This window comes from Delphinus delphis, chromosome 4, assembly GCF_949987515.2.
Source record: "Delphinus delphis chromosome 4, mDelDel1.2, whole genome shotgun sequence".
Classification (NCBI taxonomy): domain Eukaryota; kingdom Metazoa; phylum Chordata; class Mammalia; order Artiodactyla; family Delphinidae; genus Delphinus; species Delphinus delphis.
The window spans coordinates 87,872,830-87,898,277 of NC_082686.1; the positions used below are offsets into that span (position 1 = coordinate 87,872,830).

The following is a 25,448-nucleotide window of genomic DNA, read 5'->3' on the forward strand; positions in this document are numbered from 1 at the left end:
AGGTCTCAATTTTTCCTTATTAGAACCCTCTTCTGTCTACAGCCCTTTGGGGATTCCAGCTGATTGTCACTGATTTGAAGTGCACCATTGTTTCGTGGCTCCTCTGCTGCTTCATTTGTGAAATCGAGAACTGGACTAGGACTTAAGAAATAATTCAGGGGCTCCATGAGCTCTAGAGGAAGGACATCTACCACAGTGGAAGATGACACAACTTCTCAATCCCCTTCTAACCCTGACTTGGGGAAGGAGCCAAATGCTGGAATCTCTTATCTGGCACTGCTGTTTCTCCCTTTGATGACTTTTGGCAGAAAAATGCTTCTGGAAGACTAAACCTCAGCTATTATCCTTGACAACTTGGTTCCTCTCTATCCTTTTCTGCTACCCCGTGAATTGTTGAGCAGTTGTGAGTAGGCAGAGCAGGTGGAAGCTCTTGTCAACAGTGACTGATTTCATCAAAACTGTGCATGAAGAGTCCTGGCAAAGCAATGCTTGGTAGGTTTTGTTTTGTTTTGGTTTTAATGGTACAGCAGAATCACCTCTTCTTTAAAAAAAAAAGTGAGAAAGATAATTTTGGCAAACGTACAAATATCACATCACAAAACTGGAAACAAGAAACTTTATAGGAAACTGATGAAGATGAGAAACTTTATAGGAAACTGAAAATGAGCAAAGCAAGATCTGTTTGTGGTGAAGGATATAAAGAACATAAAAATGGATATTCAAGGTTTTTCATGGAACATTATAACCCATCAAATTAAGGTATCATTATTCTTTAACAAAAATTAACTGATCTGAGGAAGGGTAATGCAAAAGTATTCTAATGCAGTGCTGCCCAATAGAACTTTCTGTGATGATAGAAATGTTTCATCATCTCTGTGCTAATACAGACTCCACTAGCCACATGAATACTCCCATTTTTAATATGGCTTAAATTTAGCTCTTTAAAAAGTGGCTACCTGCAGAAACTAACACACCATTGTAAAGCAATTATACTCTAATAAAGATGTAAAAAAAAAGTGCTACCAGTTGAGCAGCATAGTTCTAATGCCTCATAGGTCAAAACCAGTGGTTTCTATGGGGGACTTCTCTAATTACTGCTGAGGGGTAGGGGGTTGGAGTAGAAAGAAAAGAAAGCTCTTAATAGATCTACTTAGTCACTTACACAACACCTTACATTCTCCACAGCTTCCAGAATTAGTAGGTGGCACAACCTGCTGTAAGGGGTATGAGAGAAGGATTCTTAGGGAGAGCTGAGTATGCCCTTCCAACTCCGGGCTCAAGCCAATGGAAGTAAAAGGCCTAGGATTTTGTCACTCGGATGGAGAGAGGACTATGGTTCCATACACAGAATCTGAGGCTTGGGCCACACCTGGGGCATCTGTGCTTGGAAATCATCGCTGTGGGGCTGGCGGGGAGCTGGGCGCTCATTTTCGGACATGGTTTCCAGAGCCAGAGGAGGATTTAGAGGTGGAAGGAGGACCCGTGGGCCCTTTCTGGCCACCTGCAGGCTGAACAGGCCCTTTCTATTTGGGGATTAATGTCTTGTTCTTGCTCTTGAACACTTTGCTGGGATCTAGCTTGTTCACAAAGGAGTCGGTCTCTTCCGTGAGTAGGTTTGTGTTGTAGGTGGTGGGTTTACACATGTTGAACCATTGCTTGGCCTGTGGGCTAATGCCATAGCTGTGAAGGCGTACTCCCACTGGAGCAGGCCCAGGTGGGTGATAAGCAGGAGATAATAGGCAGTAAAGTTATCTGTGAGAAAATGCCAGTATAACGCTCTGTCCAGGAACCAGATCTCAGTGTCTTGTGCTAATGCTGGTTTACCTCTTTTGTAGGCAAGGCAAACCTTCCCATTCAGGTTGCAAGGATCACCTCAAATATCGCACTGCGAGAATCAAAGTGAGGCTTCTCTGGCTGGTTCTCACTAGCTTCTTGTGTATCATCCTCCAGGTCTGCAAGAGTTGGTGCGTTAGGAAGAGAGCACATGGAAGACTGGTTGAGTTGAGTCAGTTTTGAGATGCTGTTAATTGCCATGCTGCCCAGTGGAACGGTGTGTTCATCCAGCTTCACATTCCATGTCATGTGGAAGCCGTTGGTCATCAGGTAAAAGTTCTTCAGATCCTCAGGCAGCACAGTTATTTTTTTGTTCCCATGAACAAATCATGTGACATTCAGCAGGCGCCTTTTCTATGATGGTCACCTCTGTCACACCTTGGGATGATGCTAGGATGTGGGTGACCCCCAAGGTCAGCTTCTCCAGGTGCAGCTTGCGGCTGCCCAGTAGCGGGGTCGGTGTCTCCTCCATGGCTCGCGTCCCCGTTCCGCGCGCGGCCGGGAGAGCGGCGGGGACGGGGCGGGAGAGCGGGGCGGCCGGGAGGGCCGGACTCCACCCTGGAGGCGCGGCCGTCAAGTTCACGGCATGCCGGGAGTTGTAGTGCTCGGCGCCTGAGAGCGCGGCGGGGCGGAGATGGGGGGCCGGGGCTGCTCTGGGAGTAGCAGTTCCGCGGGGCGCTTGTTCCCGCGGCCCCGGCGGGTGCTCCACGCCACGCCGCCGGGACACAGCGACTCCACCGCCCGGACCCTCCCGCCCCTGCGGGGCTGGCCGCGGAAGCGGGGGCGGGCCTCAGCGCCGTGCGGCCAATCGGGCCGGGCGTAGAGACCGGGGCGGGACGGCCTCGGCGCGACGCCCCTAGTGGCGGTTGTTTCCGTGTAGTATTTTCTAATGTGTCGAGTTGACCTCATAGAACTGGAAATATTTAGTATCCAAGTAGGAAACATGTGCTATCAAGGCACCAGGGAGGTTCCCCAAACTTCAGAGTATAGGTCAGTTTTGGTTGTGATTGTTTAGCACTTGTAAATTGGTTACAGAGCATTGACCTGAACTGGTGACTATCCTTGGGTGTCCTTGTCTCTTCCCTACCGCTATTAACTCAGTGATATCTATTCCTTTTATTCATTAATCTGTGTGTTCCCTCTGTAATCTTTTTTGGGGCAGGGACTTTGTCTTAATCATTGTTGTATTTTCAGTGCTTCACATAATGCCTGATACGTACTAGTGCTCATTTCATAGTCTCTTATTATTTTATTCGGAAAATACTAACTGAGCCCCTACTATTAATGCATTTTGAATACACACCTCCTTTCTCTTCTTTTTTTATTTCTTTTTCTAACTCTAACTCCCATTTTCTTTCCTTTTTTGGCATAAAAAGAAAGCAAGTTTTATGAAAGACAACTTAGTTCAACTCAATTTTACAAACACTGAGTGCTCACTTTGTGCTAGGCATAGAATTTTTTTTTTATAATAAATTTATTTATTTATTTATGGCTGCATTGGGTCTTCGTTGCTGCACGTGAGCTTTCTCTAGTTGCAGTGGGTGGGGGCTACTCTTTGTTGCAGTGCGCGGGCTTCTCATTGCAGTGGCTTCTCTTGTTGTGGAGCATGGGCTCTAGGCGTGCAGGCTTCAGTAGTTGTGGCTCACGGGCTCTAGAGCACAGGCTCAGTAGTTTTGGTGCATGGGCTTAGTTGCTCTGTGGCATGTGGGATCTTCCTGGACCAGGGTTTGAACCCGTGTCCCCTGCATTGACAGGTGGAGAGAAGTCCTAGGCATAGAATTTGACAAGAATTCCCTTCAAGACACTGCTTGATAGAAAAGAAAGACCCATAAAAATGTAATAAAAAATAGTCAAAAGGAATATGGCAAATGCCATGATAGGAATATGCTTTGGAGCTAGGAGAGTATCTTACAGCCACTATGGAAAACATTATGGAGTTTCCTCAAAAAATTAAAAATAGAACTACCATATAACCCAGCAATCCCACTTCTGGGTATATATCCAAAGCAAATGAAATCAGGATCTCCAAGAGATATCTCCATTCCTATGTTCACTGCAGCATTATTCACAATAGCCAAGATATGGAAACAGCCTAAGTGTCTGGCTACAGTTGAATGGATAAAGAAGATGTGAGATATATGTATAGATGTGACATATGATATTATGTCTTATTAATCATTGTTGTATTTCAGATACTTCAAGCATTCCTCCTTTTAAAACTTAGTCCTTTAGACTAGCAGAGCAGAAGTCTGCTGGGGATGGGAGGTCATGGGGATGAGAAGCAAAAATTTGCTTGTGGATAATTAGGGCTAATAGTGAATGGTGCTACTCCCATTTCTATTCCTCAATTCCTAGGCCCATAAATCCTGACTCTAGATCCATTTCACATATATATATATTATATATATAATACATATATTTTATATACATATATTAAAAAATATATATATATATATAATGGAATATCATTCAGCCATGAGAAAGAAGGAAATCCTGCCATTTTGACAACATGGATGGACCCTGAGGGCATCATGCTCAGTGTTATAAGTCGGAGAAAGACAAATATTGTATGACATCACTTATATGTGAAATCTAGAATATCTGAACTCACAGAAACAGAGAGTAGAATGGTAATTTCCAGGGACTGGGATGTGGGGGAAATGGGGAAATGTTGGTCAAAGGGTACAGACTTCCAGTTATAAGATGAATAAGTTCTGGAAATCTAATGTCCAACATGTTGACTATAGTTAACAATACTGTATTATATACTTGACAGTTGCTAATAAGGTAGACTGTAGATATTCTCACCATACACAGACACAAAATGGTAATTATGTGAGGTGACGAAGGTGTTAACTAACCCTGTTGTTGGTAATGATTTTGCAGTATATATATGCATCAAATCATCATGTTGTATACTTCCCCACTCCCCTACTGGTATTTTCTGAACCTCCAAGTAAACTGCTGGCTCTTTGTCTCAGAGTCTGCTTTTGGGTGAACCCCAAATGAGACAAGTATCATGCCCAGGGCAGAGACAGGGTATGAACCCAGGCATTTGGTTTCCAGAGTCCATGCTTTTACCAATCCCTCTGCTGACACTAGGAGGAAGGCTAGGCAGAGAGCAGGGGCAAAGGCACAGAGGCTTGAGAAAGTTTGGTGTGTTTGAAGAAATAGCTCAATATGGCTAGAACAGGACGGCTTGGGGAGTGGGATGTGGGTAGGAGAAGATGAGGCTGGAAATGGAACGTGGGATGAATTCATGTAGCACTTGAAGGTCAAGTCACGGTATCTGAGCTTCATCACAAAGGCAACGGGAAGTCATTTCACAGTTCTCCTCAGGGTGGGATATGATCAGATATCTATTTGTAAAAGTTCCTTCTGGTGTAGAGAAGGTGGGGGCAGTGGAGAGATTGGTGGTAGGAAGACTGATTCTGAGGCTATAGCTACTAGGAGAGTGACAGTGTGGATAGAAAAGAAGGGGCTGACCTCACAGATGCTTAGGGCATAGGGTCAGTGCAACATGGTGACAGTGTGGTTGGATCATGTACCAAGGAAAGCAAGAGGTTCAGCGTGAATGGCAGGGAGGGTGGAGGTACGTGTGAGCAAAAGTGTTTGTGTGGGTTTAGAAAGAGGGCCATTTCCACTGGACATATTGAGTTGTAAATGCCTGAAGACTCCCCAGGTGGAGATATCCAGAGGCAAATAAAGATAGAGCTTTGAGACCTAGGAAAGAGCCCACAGCTAAATATGCAAATTTTGGAATATCAGTTGATATTTGAAGGTCTTAAAGCCATTGGCATGGATGGAAGTCCTTGGGAAAAGGGAAAAAAAGCTGTGCAAAGTATATGAAATGTTTTCAAGCACATAATCTCATTTGATCTTCATAATAACCATCTGAGGTGAGGAGGAAAGGTATTATTTTCACCATCACCTTGTAAGGGAGAAAATCGAGACATGGAGAGAGGTTAGGGGGCTTGTCTTTTAGCTGGAAAGAGGAAGAGCTGAGGCAAGGCTCCATGTCCAGTGCTTCTCTCATCACACCACACTGTCCCCCCCAAAATACATTTGAATGCCTATACCAAGTGATATAGGGCCTCTCCACAAGTGTTCTTTTTAAAAGAAGGTATAATATCTTCTTCATGTTATATGTCTCTGTTATATTATAGAAATCTGACATATCTCAAATCATGATGTATAATGTTCTTTTCTGTATTTTTTACTGGTTACTGATACTTGGACAGATGTTTAACATAGCAATGGGACACAGGCATAGATGACACCAAATCCCATTTGTCAAGGCAGTGCTTGCTTTGCAGGTGAATTCTCAGAGGCTCTGCTACCGCCTGGTCGTTTTTCTCGATCCTTTCATTTTTGCATCACCTGTCACTATGGTCATCTCCCTTTACATTATTTTTGACCATGTGCTAAGCATCTAACCTAACTCTGTAAAATTAAGTTTTAGGTAGTAATAATTCACATTTATTCACTGGACATCTTCAGTGCCTACAGCGAATCTTCCTGAGGTTTTTCTCTTCCTCCTTTTATGCTCTGGTGAGAGCACTCCCAAAACAGTACTGTAAGTCATGCCAGGAAAGGACCCTGCCACAGAACAACCTCTTAATACAGAGAGCAGAACCATTTTTGGCCAGATTTTTTAAAACCCACTTCCCTCTCTTGTTTGCCAGGGAGATGACACTGACATTTGGAAATGTTGCAAATGTGACAAATTGTGCCATATTTTATTACACGATTTGTGGCATATTTTACCTGTTTGGGAGAAAACCCTGACAACGTGACATACGTATAAATGAGTCAAGCCCTTGTAATATCCCTGGGGCAGCCGCAGCCAGAACTTGGTTGAACAGACTGAAGGAGCAGCTCGAGGACACAGAGAGCAGCAGGGGGCTTGTCATGTTCTGCTGTGGTTGGCAATTTGCTTTCCCACCTCTTTTAAGCATGTGGTAAGCGATGGGGGAAAAATGATCCCAGATGATGGCAGGACACCCTCTGTGTTGTGTTTTTTCCAGCTCTCTGCTGTTTTAACTAATTTCCGGTCAATTATGCTGATGTCTGGGTATATTAGTGGTTTTATTTTAGGCAGAAAAACATCACCTTTTCTCTGAACACCAGTTTGCTATTCTGGCTCAATTGCAATAGAAATCAGGTTATACCTTATTTGTGAGAAGAAAGAGTTTCTGGAACTTCTGTCCTCTACCTTCTCCCCACTTTCTTCCCTTTAAAATTTCTAGAACAGAGCCACTACATGATAATGACTCAGTTAGGAAGCGGATGAGCCCTGCCTGGTAAAATACTTGAATAAGCTATTTCTTCCAGAAGGGCGAGTGTGTATGTTTGTGTGTAGACATCTTAAGCACTGTGGTCCTTTCCTGACACACCAGAGCTCCAGAGTATACACATTATGTTTTTTGAGGGTCTGAAGTGTTCCACTTATAGCCATCCTTTTTTTGGGGGTGGGGTGAGAATAAAAATGTTTCCAGTGTGATGCTATTTAGCCACATATTAGGTCATTTTCTTCTTACTCGTTCCAGTTTGCTGGAAATTGGAGATAGAAAGTAAGGGATAAACATTTTCGTTTTCTGAGTTGATAGTTCATGTTTATGTCCTTAGTCTCAAGTTAAAGTAAGTGCCTGGTAATCCTTTGTGTAAAAATGTCAGTATATTTGGATAAGGTGTGTGGTTAATCAGAGTCAGTTCCTCCATTCTTTTCTAGCAAGAAACAGGAGTTGGATTGAGTGTCTGGCACTCCTTGAATGTAGCCTTGGTCTTAGTGCCTCTGGTTTAAGTGTATACATTCACTTTTTCCTCCTCCTCTGAGTCTCTCCCTGCACCCCTTGTTTCCTTTATGGGTGGCTCTCTGGAGCCCTTAAACTCAGATGCTTGCTCACTCAGCCTCTTATGCCTCCATTTTAAAGAAGTTTTCTGGAATTTCACACACTGCCTAGATGAGGTTCTATATGAGGACTGAATCCCTTTTCTTACCACTTGTGGGGAGTGAACAGAATCTTCTTCAGAGGTTTCTCCTCCAAAGAAACTAGGGAGCATGTGATATAATATCTCAAATCAATCTCTTGACTCCCCATCTGCATTCCTCTGTTGACAGGAATGCTTTCAAATGTCCCAGGAACTGACCTTAGTTATGAGGTTTCATTTGGAAGTGCTGAGGCTGGGGCCAGTCCTCAGAAAAATTGTAGGAGGGATGAAGCTTGTCTTAATCTTTATTACCCAACTTGCATTCCTTTGCCTCAAAACTTCCAGTTCCCGGTCGTAAAAATGATAATAGTCTCTGCCTTTTACTATTATTATTATTTTTAGAAAAGTTTATTTATTTATGTATTTAGTTTTGGCTGCATTGGGTCTTCCTTGCTGTGCGCGGGCCTTCTCTAAGTTGCAGAGAGCGGGGGCTACTCTTCACTGTGGTACATGGGCTTCTCATTGCAGTGGCTTCTCTTGTTGCGGAGCACGGGCTCTAGGCGCGTGGGCTTCAGTAGTTGTGCCTCGCGGGCTCTAGAGCCAGGCTCAGTAGTTGTGGTGCACAGGCTTAGTTGCTCCATGGCATGTGGGCTCTTCCCAGAACCAGGGCTCGAACCTGTGTCTCCTGAATTGGCAGGCGGATTCTTAACCACTGCTCCACCAGGGAAGTCCCCTGCCTTTTATTATTAATCATCATAAAACAATTGCTGTCATTTCATGAGTGTTTATTATGTGGTAGACATTTTGATAAGCATTTTATATATTATCTCATTTAATCTTATGATTTGGGTGTTACTATTCCTGTGTTCCAGATGAAGAAACTGATGCAAGGTAAGTTAAATACATTTTCCTGAATCTCACAGCTAGTGAGTAGTGGAATCAGGATTCAAACTCAGGTCTGAATGTTCCCAAAGCCTGTGTGCTAATCATTTATTTAGACCTTCCCCCTCTTGGGCATTATTCCATTCTGTAAATTTAAGACTCCAATTGTCTCTTACCAGAATTTACCTTTTATGTTCTTCTATAGCTCCGCTCTTACGTTTCTGGGGTGATAGATGGTTATAGGGTACTTTAGTGTGATGAGGAATTATTGGCTGAGAAAGCCAGCATTGCTCAGGGCCATCTGCACTTTTACTGTCAGGTCACAAAAATCTACACTAAAAGGTACTGATCTCTCCTGGTGGCTTTTCAGGTATTTTTGTTCTTTGGGAAGATATTCAAGTCACAATACAGCGAAATCTGCTTAATTTGCCTACTTTTTATTAGTAATTCAATTATTTGTTTATTCATTTAAGTATCATTTATTGAGCCCTCCTATATGCCAGGAATTGTACTAGGGGCTGAGAATATACACGCATAATAAAATGAAGATGAATAAAATAAATCCATGTCTTCAAGAAACTTGTAGGACTACTAGAGAAATAAACCACGACTATCATGTGGTGTGATAAGTGTTTTTATAGAAGGGTGCAATGGGATGTTATTGAAGCGCAGAAGATAGGCATCTACTCTGGACCTGAATCATCTGGTGCAGACGAAGTTTGAGCTAATCTTGAAGAATGAGTATTAGTTAGCTGGATGAATAGAAGAGAGATCAGAGAAAGGAGTCTCAGGCAGAGGAGACAGTAAATGCAAAAGCCCAGAAGTGTGAAATAATTTAGAACATTAGGGATGACCGCGGATTAATTAGATGGCTGAAGCATAAGAGGTGTGGGGATGACAGTGGGAAAGAGACTTGAAGGGCCATTTCACTCCATGATCCAAGTCATTTGCAGCAGCAAACTGTTACTAGGTCTTGGGATGTAAATTTTCCTAAATAAAGGCAGAACATCAGGCTGGTCTACGTCTATTGCTGAATGAAAGCCTCTTCCTTTTAGCAGGCCTTGATGCCTACCAATGTCAGGGTTGCGTTGGGTTTGATTTCCTACTTTACACAAAATAGAAGTGGAAATGGGGGGAATGACTATGTGAAGGTAGCTTGTAGTTTGCCCAGTGGCTGCTGTTCAGGGACCACAAACTACACTGATATCAGAGGTAAAGTAAACTGCTGGCTTTACCTGGTCTTCCAAAGGGCCCCTTTGTTCCAGTCTCAGTGGGTTTTTTGAATTTAGTGGTAAACGCTGGGAGTTTCTGAGGCTACTCAGCTATTAAAAGACTTCATTCTTAGAAGTGGAGTGATTTCCACTGTTGGATGATTTGGACATGTGACTTCTCACAGACACCAGGTAGAATCTTCTAAATAGTCTTGGGTGTTTGCCAGGATAACTTGAGTGTTGTTAGTATTCAAGGGTTATTTATTCAGCCAGATAGTGTGACATTTTCAAAGAAATTGAGAGTTGGAAGGCCTCTTTGTTGGTGTTAGCAACAAACCAGTTTGTTTTGCGTGGCCTCGACTGGCTGAGCTGGACCTGGCTCCTGGGATTTCCATTAACAGTTGCCCAAGCTATATTTAGGGCACTCTCTGTTCCTAGAAAAGCTGAAATTTCCCAGCTGATTATGACTTTCTAGAGATGGACCTAAGTGTAGTATTTGCACTAAATTCTGTATGTGTCAGAACTGTTGGAAAGGAAGGAATATATTTTACATGTAGTATGAGTCCCCAATCACTGCTTTCTTCTCAGCATTGCTACATGTCAGCTACAGCAGCTGAATGCTTTTGGTTAGAGACGGATACTGTTAATTTTTCTGAAATGATACTTCTTTCATGCTCAAGGATGGCACCAGGACAGTCTGTTTGCTCACCATGGGAAGGAGCTAAGTGTCAGGCTTTGCAGCTGCCTTACAAACTGCTGCTGGATTTTAGTGCAGCAAATAAAAGAGCAGAGCTTTGATGATTCTCTAACTGGAGGAGGCTGATGAGTTTGGACAGACCTAAGTTGAGGGTATTATATGGATGTCTAGATGTTGAAGTCACCATAGTATTTCAGATGGTGAGTGATGCTTCCTGTTGCTGTCTCTGTGACCAGCTCTCTCACTGCATGGTCTAAGAAGGAACCGTTTTCTTAAATGTTATGATGTGTGAAAAAGCTAAAGGGTAGGGAGAACTACCCATTCATCTCTTCACATGCTCCTTAAATGAATTTACTCCAAAACAAGCAATAAATGGGACAACAGAATCTGTGCTAGTCTAAATAGGTATTTATTAACCTCGAAGGAGAAGGCCCTTAAGAAAAACACAGAGAAATTCTCTAGTAACTGATGAATAGCAATAGTTGCTTAAATTAGATTTTCTAATTCCAAATCTCCTTTCCCCATATATTATCACTACCCTCCCTTCTTTTAAACTTGTTTCTGTTTCCTATCAATTCTTTGCTCTTAGCATGGTGTCAGTTGACCCTAAGGGAACCTCTCTGACTGAAATCAAAATATTCCTGTATCTCTCATTGAGTGAAAACCAGAATTAAAAAAATTTTATGAGATAATTAGAGGATTCATAGAAAAATTGCAAGGTAAAATTTGAGCGCCAGCTCTTTTTACTCCTTTACTCTCTCAGTAACACTAGTTTTTCCTTCCCATATGTGTGGCACTTTTTCTCCAACCAAAAGCTGTGTTGGCAGAAGAATCTGGTATGAGTTTGTCCAAGTTGCCTGTAGTGGGCATCTGTTGTTTTTGCTTGCCAAGCACCCCTTCCTCTCTTATTTCACACACATGTGTTTACATCTGGGGAATTATTTGACTCCCACCTGGTGGGCCTGCAGATAATGTGCCCTGCTGTCAGTCATTACGGGGATGGGCCCAGTAGTATACAAGTGATACAAAGAGAACTGGCATTTTTGAGGACTGATATGAATGCTGGGTTTTTCTCCTGTTTTGATTATAGACACAAGGGATTTCGTGAACATGTAATGGCTGGGGATCATCTTTGCTGGTGTATGGAGTTTAAACAAGAGAAGAAATAGAGCTGAGAGAAAGGGGGGTGGAGAGAGAGAGAGAGAGACACCAAGGAGGGGGAGGAGAGATTTTTATAAAGAGATATTGTGACTTCTACCTACGAAAACTTATGGTACTGCTAATTGTGCTAATAGGTAGTGGGATTGGGGAGAGAACCTTGAAGCTTTCTCCATAGCCTGATCTCATACTATGTTGATAACAAGTCATATTACAGTTTGCAAGGGCTTGGGGATTAAATTTGTTTTAGAAGAACTTGGCTGAAGAACAGATCTGGAAGCCCTAATTAAGTGATTATATTGTTTGAGAGAACAACTTCTCTTCCTACCTAAATGAAACATTTGCTCATAAAGTCACTACAAGAATGCACAGAATGACATTTCCTTCCAATTCCTTGGCATTGCACTGGAGAATGGTACCTTAGCCAAGATGAACCCATGGCACAATTGTAGCAACATTTTGTTAGGAAAACATCTATGCTCCTAAGTAATCTGGTTACTTAGACAACTTAGTTTGTTGTCATAAAGTTGAATAAGGACATAATGTAAAATTTCAGATAGTGTTACTTTCCAGAAAGCCAAATCATACTTGAGAGGTATAAAATTCACATGGGCATTAAAGGGTTTAGCTAACTTATCAATTTAATTAATTCATGAATGTTTAGGTTCTAACAATTATATTATTAACCTTTTAAAGTTGATGTCATTTATGCTACCTTTATAAATTTTCATTTATGTCATAATTCTGGATGAATGAGTTATTTTCTATGGTCTTTTACTCTAAACAAATGGAAGTTGCTCTTTCCCTACTCTCCCTCCATTTTTAAATAAAATAACACTAATAGAATAAGTTAGTGACAAGAGTATTGATCTGGTTTTGTGTGGATTTAGTGAGTAGATATAGGGAGGCAGATTTCAAATTGTTATCAGGAAAATTTTTAGCATTGTTTTATTAACTGGTAACCTGTCTCACTTCTGGTAGGATTCAAGTAGTAACTATCCCTATGGCTAGATGATCCCTGCTAAGGATTAGAAGGGATTTATGCATTGGTGTGAGTTTTGGGCAAAACGATGTTTTAAGCTATTCTAGCTCCAAGAGACCATATACTACTAGTGGTTATACTAATACTATTAATATGACTTATACATTTTGCTATTAATAGTAATAATTACCACTTGGTAGGCATCTATTATATGCTATATACAGTGCTAGGCATTTTACTTAATACCTCCCAGTTAAGCCTCATACCAACCCTCTTTAGATATTATCCGCATTGATGTGGATTAAAGACCTAGCTGTTCTCTATTTTTTCGTATGTATTATCTCAACCCTTCCAGTAGATTACAAATTCATTCTTAAGAGAGAAGTCAGTGGTATACTTTGTATTATTCCTTATAGTTCCTGCAAATGTGAAAGGGTGGAACAGATTCAGCTTAAAAATTGTCTGTTCAGTCCTGCTTCCCTTCCAGACCTCATTAGTGTTACCTGAAAGACCCCAAAGCCGTGTAAATGGTTACCACAATGGGAAAGCTGCAAGCTGGGTACTTTCTCAGCTCTGTGTCATCTTAGTGTTTGTGTAACCTTGGGGAAGCTACTTAACATCTCTGAGCTTCAACATTCTCATCTGTAGGATAGGATAATAATAGTGCTCCCTCTAATAGGGTTGTTATAAACATTGTTAGTTAACACATGCAAAGCATTTAAAACATTATTACTAGCCCCAGTTCTTTCTCCTTTAATAATGAGTATTTAATTGCATATACATTTAAATTACTTTAAGGGGCTGTTGCTTTATTGGAATTCAAGAAGGCACTAGTTAACTTCTTTTTGGTGTCATTATTTTGAGATTTCTACAATCTTATCTGATACATCAGTTGGGAATCTTTAATTAAAAATCCAGAAGAAAATAAAAAGTAACTCATATAATAATACTTGCATATGTTTCACCCTTGGATCACTTGAAGGAAGCCCAAGGAACATTAAAGGTTGTAAATTTTTAGCTCTGTAGTCACAAAGATTTCTCTGTCATCTTCAGAATTATGTTTTTAAGGTGGAGTAAGAATTGAGCTTTCCATCATATTTTCCAAGTATTCATAATATTGTGTGTATGTGTTTGGGTGTTAAAAAGGGAACTTTCTTTATAATCTCTTTAAATAAGCTTAAAAATAGTGAATCATAGGTTTTTGGCCTGCCATGGGCTTGCCAGCTTAGAGTGTAAGAGGTATTCAAATCTTGCTGATATAATGGATTTTCTTTTAAGTTTTAATTACACATTTGAAGTCCTGATTATACCCTATGGATTTATTTATGAAAAGTCAAACTGTGTATTACAATATTGCAGAATACTTTCTACTTCATCAGATTAATGTCACCATTTGTTCCACAAATATGATTTGTAAAATTCTGCAATACCTTGATACTACATTAGAAAAAGTTACTTAAATAGATGAGAAAGATAGATGTTTGTCTTCTTCTTCTGACATTGATGTTAAATAAAAGACGGAATGTTTTTGTTTAAAACCAATTCCTCATTCCCCCACCCCCACCCCCACCTCCACCTCCAAACACAAGAAGTTAATGTCAGTGTGAACAAAGGCTTCCTTTAAATCTGTTATTCAGTTCAAGTGTGTGTCAGGAAAAAAAAGTGTGTATAAAATCTAACAACAAAAAAGGGAACTGTAAATAGAAAAGTAAAACATGTAGAGGAGACAAATATTCTGTGCATATAGCTTTAAAATCCCATCAGGGAGTACTTGTCAGAAAGAGAAACTACATACTCATTAATTTAAACATAAATTCCCAAAAGCAATATTCCAATATGTTAATTTGCCACAATAGATTTACCCATTGAAATCAGTCCACCAGTCTTGACCAGCAAGTAGGATCTTAATTTTACCATCTAACAGTTCAATTGAAATGGAATAAAGATTTTAACACAAATATCTTAGTAACATAGACTTTCCCAGATTGTAATGGAGCATCTATTCAACATTGTCAGTTCACAGGTAATGAAACTCCTTGTAAATGTTATTTCCTCACACAGTAGCAGTGTCTTACATGGAAAAGGGCTCTGTTCACTTTCTATTTAAAGCACAGGAAGAGATTATAGAATTGGTTAAGGAAAACAGCTTATTTTTTGGAAATCAGTTAAAAAATCTAAAGTTATGAGTATAAAGTAATAAAAGAAAAATAGCTGGCTGGGTTTCCCCCCTTCTTTACAGTGATATGGTAGAAATACAAGGAAAATGCCTAAAGTCCTAAAGGAAATCTGGTACCTTCACTTGCTACAGGGCTCAGTATAGAGTAAGGAAAAAAAATATTTTTGGCTGCAGCTTTAGTAAACAATGAATGATGAAAAATATTGCAGAAATATCTTCAAGAAATCTGACCACTCTGAGCACAGACCTTATCACACTGATATTGTCTATATACCTCCACGAAGCTTGGCAAATGAATAACTGAGCCTGATTTTGGTGGAAGGAGAGAAGGAAGTACTAGTTCCAGCTTTGAACCAAGATTATGAAAAAAACCCAACCAACAGAAAACAGTTATTTCTTCTCCTGAATAATAAAGACATCATGTTTGCATATAGAACAGCTTTTGCATTATTGCTCTACGTATAAGAATATATTAAGGAACTCATAATAGACTGCACATTACAAACTTAAGGTTCTTTGGTGAAGAATGAAAGAAAACAGTATTTGAGCTTTAAAGAAAATGATCTCATCCACTTTGCTTTTATCTATTGATCTGTTGAATCCTCTCACAGAGCAGGGAGAGGTACTGTGTGAGTTTCACCATGGCAACGATAGCCACGCCCCCAGCCATCATACATGTTGGCCAAAAGAGTGAATGGAACAGCACGTTGGAACTGTAGAGTTTGGTTAGGATGACACTCTTCTGGTTTCCTTCCGGGTCAGAATAGCAGGAGAAGTGTTGGTACTTCCTGAAGTTTTCCATGACAACATTCACCAGGGACATGGATTCTTCAAAATTTTTTCCACACTTAGGTATATAGGAGCACTGTGGAAAATGAGATAAACTGTCACCAGAAGATACTCTATGTGTGTGTGTATGTGTGTGTGTGTGGTACTAGGAGGAGTACTGAGGCCAACTTAATGATCTGTGAAATAACCATGATGGTTTTTCTTTTCATATTCAAACTAGTGCCTCTAGAAACCCTAAGAACTCACACACTGATTAAAACAATGTTTTTAGGTATCCGGCCAAGATGTACTTTGATAGCTCACTCATATAGCTTAAATATTGATTAAAATTGGGTGACTCCAAAAAACAATTGGATAACTCCAGTGGATTCCTTTTGCCACAGCTAAGCATGGTGAGTGTTCGTTATTCTCCACTGAACATACTTTTCCGTGGAACCAGAGTGTTGACCTTTCTGTCTTGTATCTGTCCACAGCTGTCAGTTATCTCAGGGAACTCTTACTCTTATCTTTTCAGCTTGGCTTCATTTTTTTCAGCCAAATCACCTTGGTCACCTTGCTGCTAGTCAAGAAGACAGCTGTACCCCTGGTGAGCTGCTAAAAAAGAATCTCAGAAAGTGTAGAGATATTGAATAAAGAGCTGTGATAAATGGTTCATGCCCAGTTAATGTTGACAAGGTAACTTTTTCCATAAAGCAAGGAAACATAAAGCAGAATCAATTCAGTTTACTCTTAAACCAGCACTCATCTGAGAATTTACAATAACTTTTCTTTGATTTTTTCACCTGCTATCTTTCTTGCTATATCTCTTGTATATGCCTCTCCTTTTTTTTCCTACACACTTACATCCTCTGATTTCTTTCTTTGTATCTCTCTTTTCCTTCCCTGCCCTGCCCTGCCTGCCAGCCCTCACCTCTCTATGTTACTTTCCCCTCTATTCCCTCTTCCTGTTCTCCTTTCTCCTTCTCTTCTCCCTCCCTCTTCTCTGGTTACAGATGGAATTAAAGAACTTTGTAGTTTTTCTTTTTATTACTTATTGGATATGTTTTTGCGTATATTTTCCTAATTTATAGATCAGTCTTTGAGGAGATGAAATCTCTGTGAACCTCTTCCTTGGTCTGTATGTGAACAGTGACAAAACTGATATAACAATGCATTTAACTTTTTAAAAAGTGAGGAAAAAAGTGATTTAAGTAACTTCTTTGGGAGATGTGTGGGCCCTTGGTTAAGTCTTTGCCCTCTTTATGGTAAGGTGCCTCCCAATAGGAAAAAAATTCCTATCCTTTGTTATATACATTATCAAATGATTAATTGATTTACCTGAATTAAAATGGTCTGTGACAAGATCACTGCTAATCTCATGTTTTAATGTGAATTAGAAAACTATGCCCCCTCATCAAAACACTGCTATTCTCTGTTGAAAAATTGTGATAGTACACTGATTTTATGAAAAAAACCCCACATATTTTACTGCTACTACCAGTTTATAAGTTGTGATTTAAATATTGACATCTATGAGTTTTACAATGTCACTGGTACCCCCTAGGATTGTACAGTACACAACTCATGCAACTGTATGTAGAGATACGGATGAGGTGGGCTGTTGGTGAACTTTGAGCTATACTGATGGGAGCTTGTGGGTAGGACCTTGGATTCCAGAACCAATTTAGATTTGTATATTTCACAGGAAGAAAATATAAAAGAAATGGAATGAGTTTTGCTAATGGAGTATGTTTGAATGACTCTTTCCCCTGACTTTTTAGTGGGTATACTGGCACTTGCTTTTTTTCACTGTGCTGTAATCACCGGATTATTTGTTTATAAACAGCAGGAAGATTCTTCAATTAGTTAAGAATGGAGGATGAGCATGCTGATATTTATCATAAACAAGGCTTAATATTCTCATACAAGGGCTGGTTGACAACCTCATATTTAATCAGCTAAGAATAAATGTGAGTACACTCATGAATGTGGTTAGTGCAGAGAGCTGGTACTAGCACAACATTAAGGGTCTGAAAGTATCTCCAAGAAAGCAGAATTTCTCAGTGAGTTATAACTTAGTATGAAAATTGGTCTATGACTGCCATGATACATTTTCTACATCTTCCCACACCAGGGCTCAAACCCGTGTCCCCTGCATTGGCAGGCGGACTCCCAACCACTGCGCCACCAGGGAAGCCCTCACATCTCTCTTCTTAATCCTGAATTTTGTTAATAAACCTTTGTGCTTTTCCAACTCCCTTAAATTCTCTTTAGTATTGAAAATACAGAGATGGCCCCACAACGTGACCCTTCATCTCCCCAGCTGAGGAAACCTGGATCCTGTCACCTTCTCCTGACTGTCTTTTCCCTTACCACAAGGATTTAGCAATTGCATCTTCTCTCCAGTTCTTTGGAAAGCAACTGAAAGTTTTCTTAGCCTCCCTTCCAGAATCTTTCACATCAATAGAGAAGTGAAAGTTTCGAGAAAGTACCTGTTGGGCTTTTGCTAAGCCATGCTTCACTAGGCATGTGTGAAGCAAAAAGTGACAGGCCTTCACCCTAAAAATAAAAGCTGTGGGAAGGAGTGGGGGCAGTAGGAAGGGTATATTTGGCTGGATAACCTCACTGGTCAGCCTCCTTTTCTTTATGATGGTAGGAAGGGAACTATTAATTCTCAGGATCACCTCAGGGGAAGGGTTTGTTCTTCATTTGTTCTTTTATTAAAAGGGTAGTGTCTTATTTCAGAGAGGGGTTAAGTTTGATGAAATCTAATCAATATGTTTTGAGTGTCTCTAAAGTACCATTAGCATGCTGGGTATAGGCATGAAAAACATAAACAATTTAAAACAGATCATTAGAGAGAAACAGGACAAGGGTGGTGGGAATGATGAAGTGGGACCAGCAATGAGGCTGAAAAGGCTCTTAGTAAAGGCTCTACACTTCACAGAGGTGGGCCACAAATTTGTGAGAACTCTGTGGTATCCAGGGCATCCTAGTCCACAATGCCTACAAGATAAAAACAAAAACACTGCTCATTGAAGCATAAATATCTTGGTTCTAAAGTCAGATGGGACTTCTTCAGTGTCCACAAACAATGAGTATTGTGTACATGTTTATTAAGCATGTATGACGTGCCAGGCTTTGTGTTCTGTGCTGGAGAAGGAGACATAATCCCTATATTCAAAGGATGTAGAGATCCCCAGCTGGCAGTCTTGGAGTACTCTAAACTTTTGAGTTCTTTGAACATTAGTGATGGACAGAGGAGGTGAGAGAGTAAACTGGGATGTTATTTTCATTCTTGTTTGAGACTTTCTGCTTCTTACCATCACTTTTAAAAAGGCGAATCCCACAACATTTAGACAATTTTAGTTTGCACTCCTAGTATCTGCTTGATTTTGGCAAGTGGGACTGTTTGAAATGTTTGGTAGAGGAGAGGAAAACAGTATTCACACTCTGCTATGTACCATAGTTTCCTGCAGTATCGGGACACAGATTCCTCCAGAGAGGTTTTCCTTTTCTGTGTTTTCCAGAGCTTTCACATTTGTTGTGGCATTACTGCTTGATGTAGAGTAGAGGAGAAGCTTAAAAGACCTATGAAATCCACTAATGAAATAGAAGCCATGTGGAGCTGCAGGATTAGTTAATACCCACAATAGCTTAAGCCATGGAGCCCTCAGGTCCATGATGTATCCAGTTAGCCCTTGAGTAAGTCAGATATCTAATTTGACCTTGCCCTTCACCATGATCCTCTTTCTCAGCAATGGAAAGGAGTAGGTTCATTTTCCATGCTTTTCTTCTTGATGCTCAGTGCAAGCTGTTTTGGGACACATTCTTCCCTTCATTTCTGCACAAAGATGCCCTTAACTGTGCCATAATTCAGTTTTGGTGAGTAGTGACTAAACTTTGTCAATCACAGAAGCATTTCTGAATCTATGGTCCGTAGGCAGTTTCAGGAAATTTCTAATTTAAATATCCCTAAATTTAAGGTGCTGATTATGGGGATGTCATATGTCTAATTTCTGGGCATGTTTTTTCCCATCTTTTCAGGGTGCACTACTATCTAATATGCATTCTGTGTAAACTGGTGTTGAATATACAACCTTGACTGTTCCTGTGGGTCACGGATAGTTCTAGTCCTTGTTCATGGCCTTTTACTTGATCCTAATCACCTCTTGGAGTATGATGAAATGGCATGGATTCTCACCTATTCACTAAAATATACCATCAGAAGGATAAATATTTCTTAGAATTTAGAGTTTTTTAAAGCGCTTATCTTCACCCTCTCAAGAGGATGAGCTAATGTTTTGCTTTTTAAGAGAGAGCATGTTTAGGTAAAGAGACTTAGATTTTAATTCAGACCTAATTAGAGAATGTGTGAGTTTGGGAAAATTATTTCATTTTCTGACCTCAGCTTCATTATTGTGAAGTGGAGATAACAGTGGTACCTAATATGTGAGATTGATGCTGTAATTAAACAAATGAGTTCATGTAAAATATTTAGTAGTATACAGTGCCTGGCACATTTTAAGCTCTTGATAAAATTTGGCTATTACCACTTTAGGAGTAGGGTTTTAGTCAGGATTAAATGAGATGATTTTTATAAAGTTCTTGGCATAGTGCTGGGCACATAGTATATAGTAGATACTTAATAAATGTGGGCCCCTCTTTTTTTCCCATTTAGATTCTCAACTTCACTTTATTTTCTTCCCTTTTTTCCTTACCCTACCAAATGCTGTACAGAGGAACTCAGTGTTTACAAGCTTTGATTAAAATTGTAGAATCTCCCAGGATTCAAGCTAAAAGCTAAATAAAATCTGGAGCAGTGGTTTTGCCACTGTCTGGAGACTTTTTTTTTCGCGGTACGCGGGCCTCTCACCGCTGCGGCCCCTCCCGCTGCAGAGCACAGGCTCCGGACGCGCAGGCTCAGTGGCCACGGCTCACGGGCCCAGCCACTCTGCGGCATGCTGGATCCTCCCAGACCGGGGCACGAACCAGCGTCCCCTGCATCGGCAGGCGGACTCACAACCACCGCGCCACCAGGGAAGCCCTGGAGACATTTTTAGTTGTCACACTTGGAGGGAGGATGATGCTAGTCATCTAGTGGGTAAAGGCCAGGGATGCTGCTAAAGATCCTACAATGTACAGAACAAGTCTCCACCCCACCCTCACAGACGACAAAGGAATATTCCACCCCAAATGTTAATAGCCTTGAGGCTGAGAAATTCTAGTCCAGATATGTATATTCTCTGGATGTGCAGAACTCAGAAGGCTTCAGAAAGGTGACAAAATGAGGGGTGATGCTGAGTCTGGAGTTATAAATAATTGGTTAATTTATATAATTTACTCTCCATCCAAAATAGCTGTCTTCCTCATGACAGCGATATATAACATACTACATATATGGTAGTACACTACATACCAAAAATGGATATACTTTCTGGTTTTGCACAAAGATTCATTTTTAATACTCTTTTAAATCAGATGGGCATGTTTTGGGGATCCCTGGTGGGTAAACAAGGTTTTAAACTCTCAAAGGAGATCAGCATTGAGAAATTTAACAACCATAGTGAATTAATACGCAGCCACAGTTTATGATTCCTGTGACAGCCTTGTAGCCAGAAGAGGCAGGGGTTCTTGAGCCTGCTTGCAGCTCCTAGAGACCGTTAGTCAGCCAGTTGCTCCACAAGAGCATGCCAGCTTATCGGCTTAAGCAGCTTCAGTTGTAATATGGACAAGAGGTTGGTCACTGAATTTAAAAGCCAAAGAAAAAGACTATATGAGAGAGTGTGAAAATTTAAAAATAAAATCCTTTTGGATATCTTTCTACAAAGAAGCAGACGGCTTGACTGATATACCTTTGCCTCCTGTTGTCCCAAATCAAACATTGTCAGTAGTGCCTTATGTATCTCAGTAAAACTGTGCCCATTCGTTGGTAACTATGGGGAAGACTACTATTTTTGGTGAGCTTGGGGAATAGTAATAAGAAGGAGAGGTCAAGATAGAGAATATTTTAATTTTTCTCCCCAGGAATATCCTGTATATTTCTCATGCTACATTAAGATCATGGTTTAGTGACCTTTTGACATGGCGATAACTGTATTTTCCACGTATCTACTTCTGATTAAAGGCAGAGGACAGCTAACCAGCGAGTGAAGAACTACTGGGCCAGGAAGGTGATCCAGCTGTTTGGTGTTTTCTTTCCCCTGGAAGTGTCTGTTGATTCTAGAAGGGGGCTGAGATCCTAGAAGGTTGGATGGAATTTTTGACAGCCTTGAAGAGCTAAGGGCAGGAATTATCATTAACAACCTATCAAGTGGGAGCTCTGATGACACCCTATTCACTTTGGGCTGGGACTGTTAAGGGCTGCATCCTAGGAGTAATGGTCAACCTGAAGAAGATAGGTCCTCAAAGGGACTTAAGTTCAAACTTGAATATCTCAATTTATGTAGTCAGAATAAGGTGATCACGAATGGCACCTAGGGGCCTTGCAGAAGCAAATGGAAATAATTTTTGGAAAAGATGACATCATAATATCAACCTAGGCTTAAAATTGTTTTTATAAATAATTTTGCAGATATGGTGTTTGACAACTAATAAAAAATAACCAGACATTACAATGCAACATGAAAACAATTAAAAAAAAAATAGAACAGGCACATAGGGGCTTCAGATATTGTAGTCATCAAAATAAACTTTAGTAACTACAATTTTACTTTTATGTTGAAGAATTTAAAAGAGAATAATTAGAATACTGCAGAAAACTAGAAATTATAAATAAGATCCAAATGGATATTCTAGAAATGAAAAATACAATAAGAGAAATTAAGAGCTCAATGGATGGGTTTAAGAGATTAGTCAGAGCTGAGGAAAGAACTGTGAATCAGAAGGTAGGTCAATATCTATAATGAAGCACAGAGAGACAAAAGGAGGGAGCATATTAAATACAAAAGAGACAGGAAGACACACAGGGGATACAATGAGAATACCTAACATACAGTCCGTAGGAATTCAAAAAGGAGAAGAGGGAAAGAATGAGAGCAGAGATAATATTTGATGAGATAATGACTGAGAACCTTCTAAAATTGACAAAGAACATCAAGGAAGAGGGAGAGAGGCCCTGGGAACACTAAGCAGGCTAAATAGAAATAAATGTTTACTTTGGCACATAGTAGTTCAACTGTAGAAAACCAAAGAAAATAATCTTTAAAGTAGACCAAAATTACCTTCAAAGAAGTAGCAGTTAGACTGAGAGCTGATTTCCAAATAGTAGTAATGCTCACCAGAAGACAATGGAATGCTTTCAATGTACAGAAATAAAATAACAGCCAACTTAGAATTATATACTCAGTGAATATATACTTTGAGAATGAAAATGAAAAGAAAATATTTTCAGATAAATGAATGCTTAGAGATTTCTTTAGAGCAGATATTGCACTAAATAATTAAAGAGTGTTCTTCAGGAAGTAGGAAAAAATGATCCCAGACCAAGGATAAAGGAAGGAATGAAGAATAAGAAAATGGAAAATGATGTGGACACATCTAAATAGATAGCTACTATATACAAAAACAATAATAATATCTTCATGGGCTTAAAGTATATATCGAATAAAAATGATGATAATATATAACTTGAGAAGAGAATAAATGGAGTTAAAATGTTTTAATATCCTTGATTAGTCAAGATTGCAAGTTATAATCACTAGTTAAACACTAAAAGAATAGTGACAGAACACATAACTTCCAAGAAAATAGAGGGGAAAATGGGATCATAAAAATAATCCAGTGAAGAAAGGGTGCTCTTTTCATAAATGGACTTGGACAAATGATTGTCCATATGAATAAAAAAGAAACCTAGAAACTTGACTCTTGCATAAAAATCAATTCCAGGCAGATTGTACTCTAAATGTGAAAGGAGAAACAATAACATTTCTAGAAGATAGTTTGGGAGAATGACTTCATGATCTCAGGGTAGGTGAAGACTTTTTAAACAGACAGCAGGACAACCAAACGTTTGAAAAAAAGAAAGAAAAGAAAACGAAAGAAAGGAAGAAGAAGAGGAAGAAAGGAAAAAGAAAAAAGAGAAAAGAGAAAAATATTGACAAGGTTTGGTTGCACTGGAATTAGAGACTTCTTTCATTCAAATACATCATTAAGAGAGTGAAAAGGCCACCTTTCATTTCAGGAGAAGGTATTTGCAACGCAACAATCAAGGAAGGTTCATATCTAGATTTAAAGAATTCCTACAATGAATACTAAGAAGAAACCATCTAATAGAATCAATTCAATAGAAAACAAGGGACTTGAACAGACATTATAAAAAAAAAGGATATTCAAAATGCCAATAAATAAATGAAAATGTACTTAATAACATTAGTCACCAGAACTGCAAGGTTCTGATTTCCTGCAAGTGCAGGATATGTTTTATTTCTTTGCTTTCATGGTGGTTATGTGGGGGAATCTCTATAACAAGTGCTTGAGCTGTACTTTTTCATTTCTTGCATGTTTTACAGTTAAAAACAAGGTAAATAAACCAAACAATGACCTAGTATCATACTGACAGCAGACAGAATACTGGTCCTAAAATTTTAACTGAGATTTTCCATGGTAGGTTCACTCCCGATTTATAGCTTACATACTGCATTCATAGGGTTTATAGCTTACATACTGCATTCATTCATACTGCATTCATACTGTAGTGATAAAGTGTCAAAACGAGAAAATGGAAATATGTCCCACTTTTTGATGCCTATTCAATTTTGGCCAATTTCCAATTCCTTGGAGATTTGAGAGTTTTACAGACATTCATCATTACAGGTCAGTTTTGATTTAAAAACTTGGCTTGAGGGATCTTGAAAAACGTATACTTTGTGGGAGAACTAAGCTATGTATATTTGTAGAATAGGATTAGGACTGGTATTGTTTGTGGGTACCACAAACAAAAGGAAATCAGAGCAGACATTGTGTCCTCAGAGATATTTGCAAGAATTCTTTTAAGTTACTGTAACCAAAATGCAAGGTGGGTTTACTTACTTTTTGTTAATATATCACAAAACGAATCCTATGTTCTAGTATCAAGCTTTGCAGCTACTGAATTTTTTTCAATACATATAATCTGTATCATTTAAGTGCTGATAATTGTAATGAAAAGTTTTTACAAGAAAGGCTAGAGTTGTGAGAATTGTATCCTGGTGACGAGAGCCAATTGTCCTGTTGGAGAATGGTATCAGGTTGTCTTGGCATATGAAAGTACTCTGGCCATCTAAATTGCTACCATAAATCCAAAACACAATGTATTTAACTTAAAATTGATAATGGCAGGTTGGTTCTGCTGACACGTTACTTGTCATCCCAGACCTTTTAAATGCATATTTTATGTGCAGCTTTAATACAATACATATTGAGCATCCAGCACGTGGACTTGAATGTGCTAGTGCTGCAAAATTCAGCCTCTATGAACATAACACATGTGAAGAAATATGCACAGGCCCACATAGTGTGACCATGGGTTGAAGGTCTCACCTGTGCTCTGCTCAGCACTCTCCATACTCTGTTCTAATCCTCACAGTGAATGACCTTGCAAGATGGTCATTGTTATTACATTTTTAGAGAAAAGGATACTGAGGCTCAGAGAGCTTAAGTTACATCTCCAAGACCACAGAATGAAGTGACAATGACCGTGGAAAAGCAAAATATAGTTTTACCCCGTGGTTCCCAGGTATATGACAAATATCTTGCTTTTTGGCTTGTACAGCTGTGACTAAACTGCACATTTGCTTTGAAAGACTAAGTCTATTTGTGTATCAATAAGGA

At 39.7% G+C, this 25,448-nt stretch overlaps 1 protein-coding gene and 1 pseudogene across 2 annotated transcripts in view; both read right to left on the reverse strand.

Annotated features, from left to right (window-relative positions):
• Positions 1–1,424: 1,424 nt before the first annotated feature.
• LOC132424194 (tubulin polyglutamylase complex subunit 2 pseudogene) lies at positions 1,425–2,305 on the reverse strand (annotated as a pseudogene).
• A 12,804-nt stretch (positions 2,306–15,109) lies between these two features.
• LOC132424195 (calcium-activated potassium channel subunit beta-2) overlaps positions 15,110–25,448 on the reverse strand; it is a 248,767-nt gene continuing 238,428 nt past the window's right edge. For both annotated transcript variants that reach the window (XM_060009987.1, XM_060009986.1), the window contains exon 5: positions 15,110–15,735. In XM_060009987.1, coding sequence (XP_059865970.1) covers positions 15,451–15,735 — 285 coding nt within the window. In that variant the 3' untranslated portion in view covers positions 15,110–15,450. The remainder of the gene's footprint in view (positions 15,736–25,448) is intronic.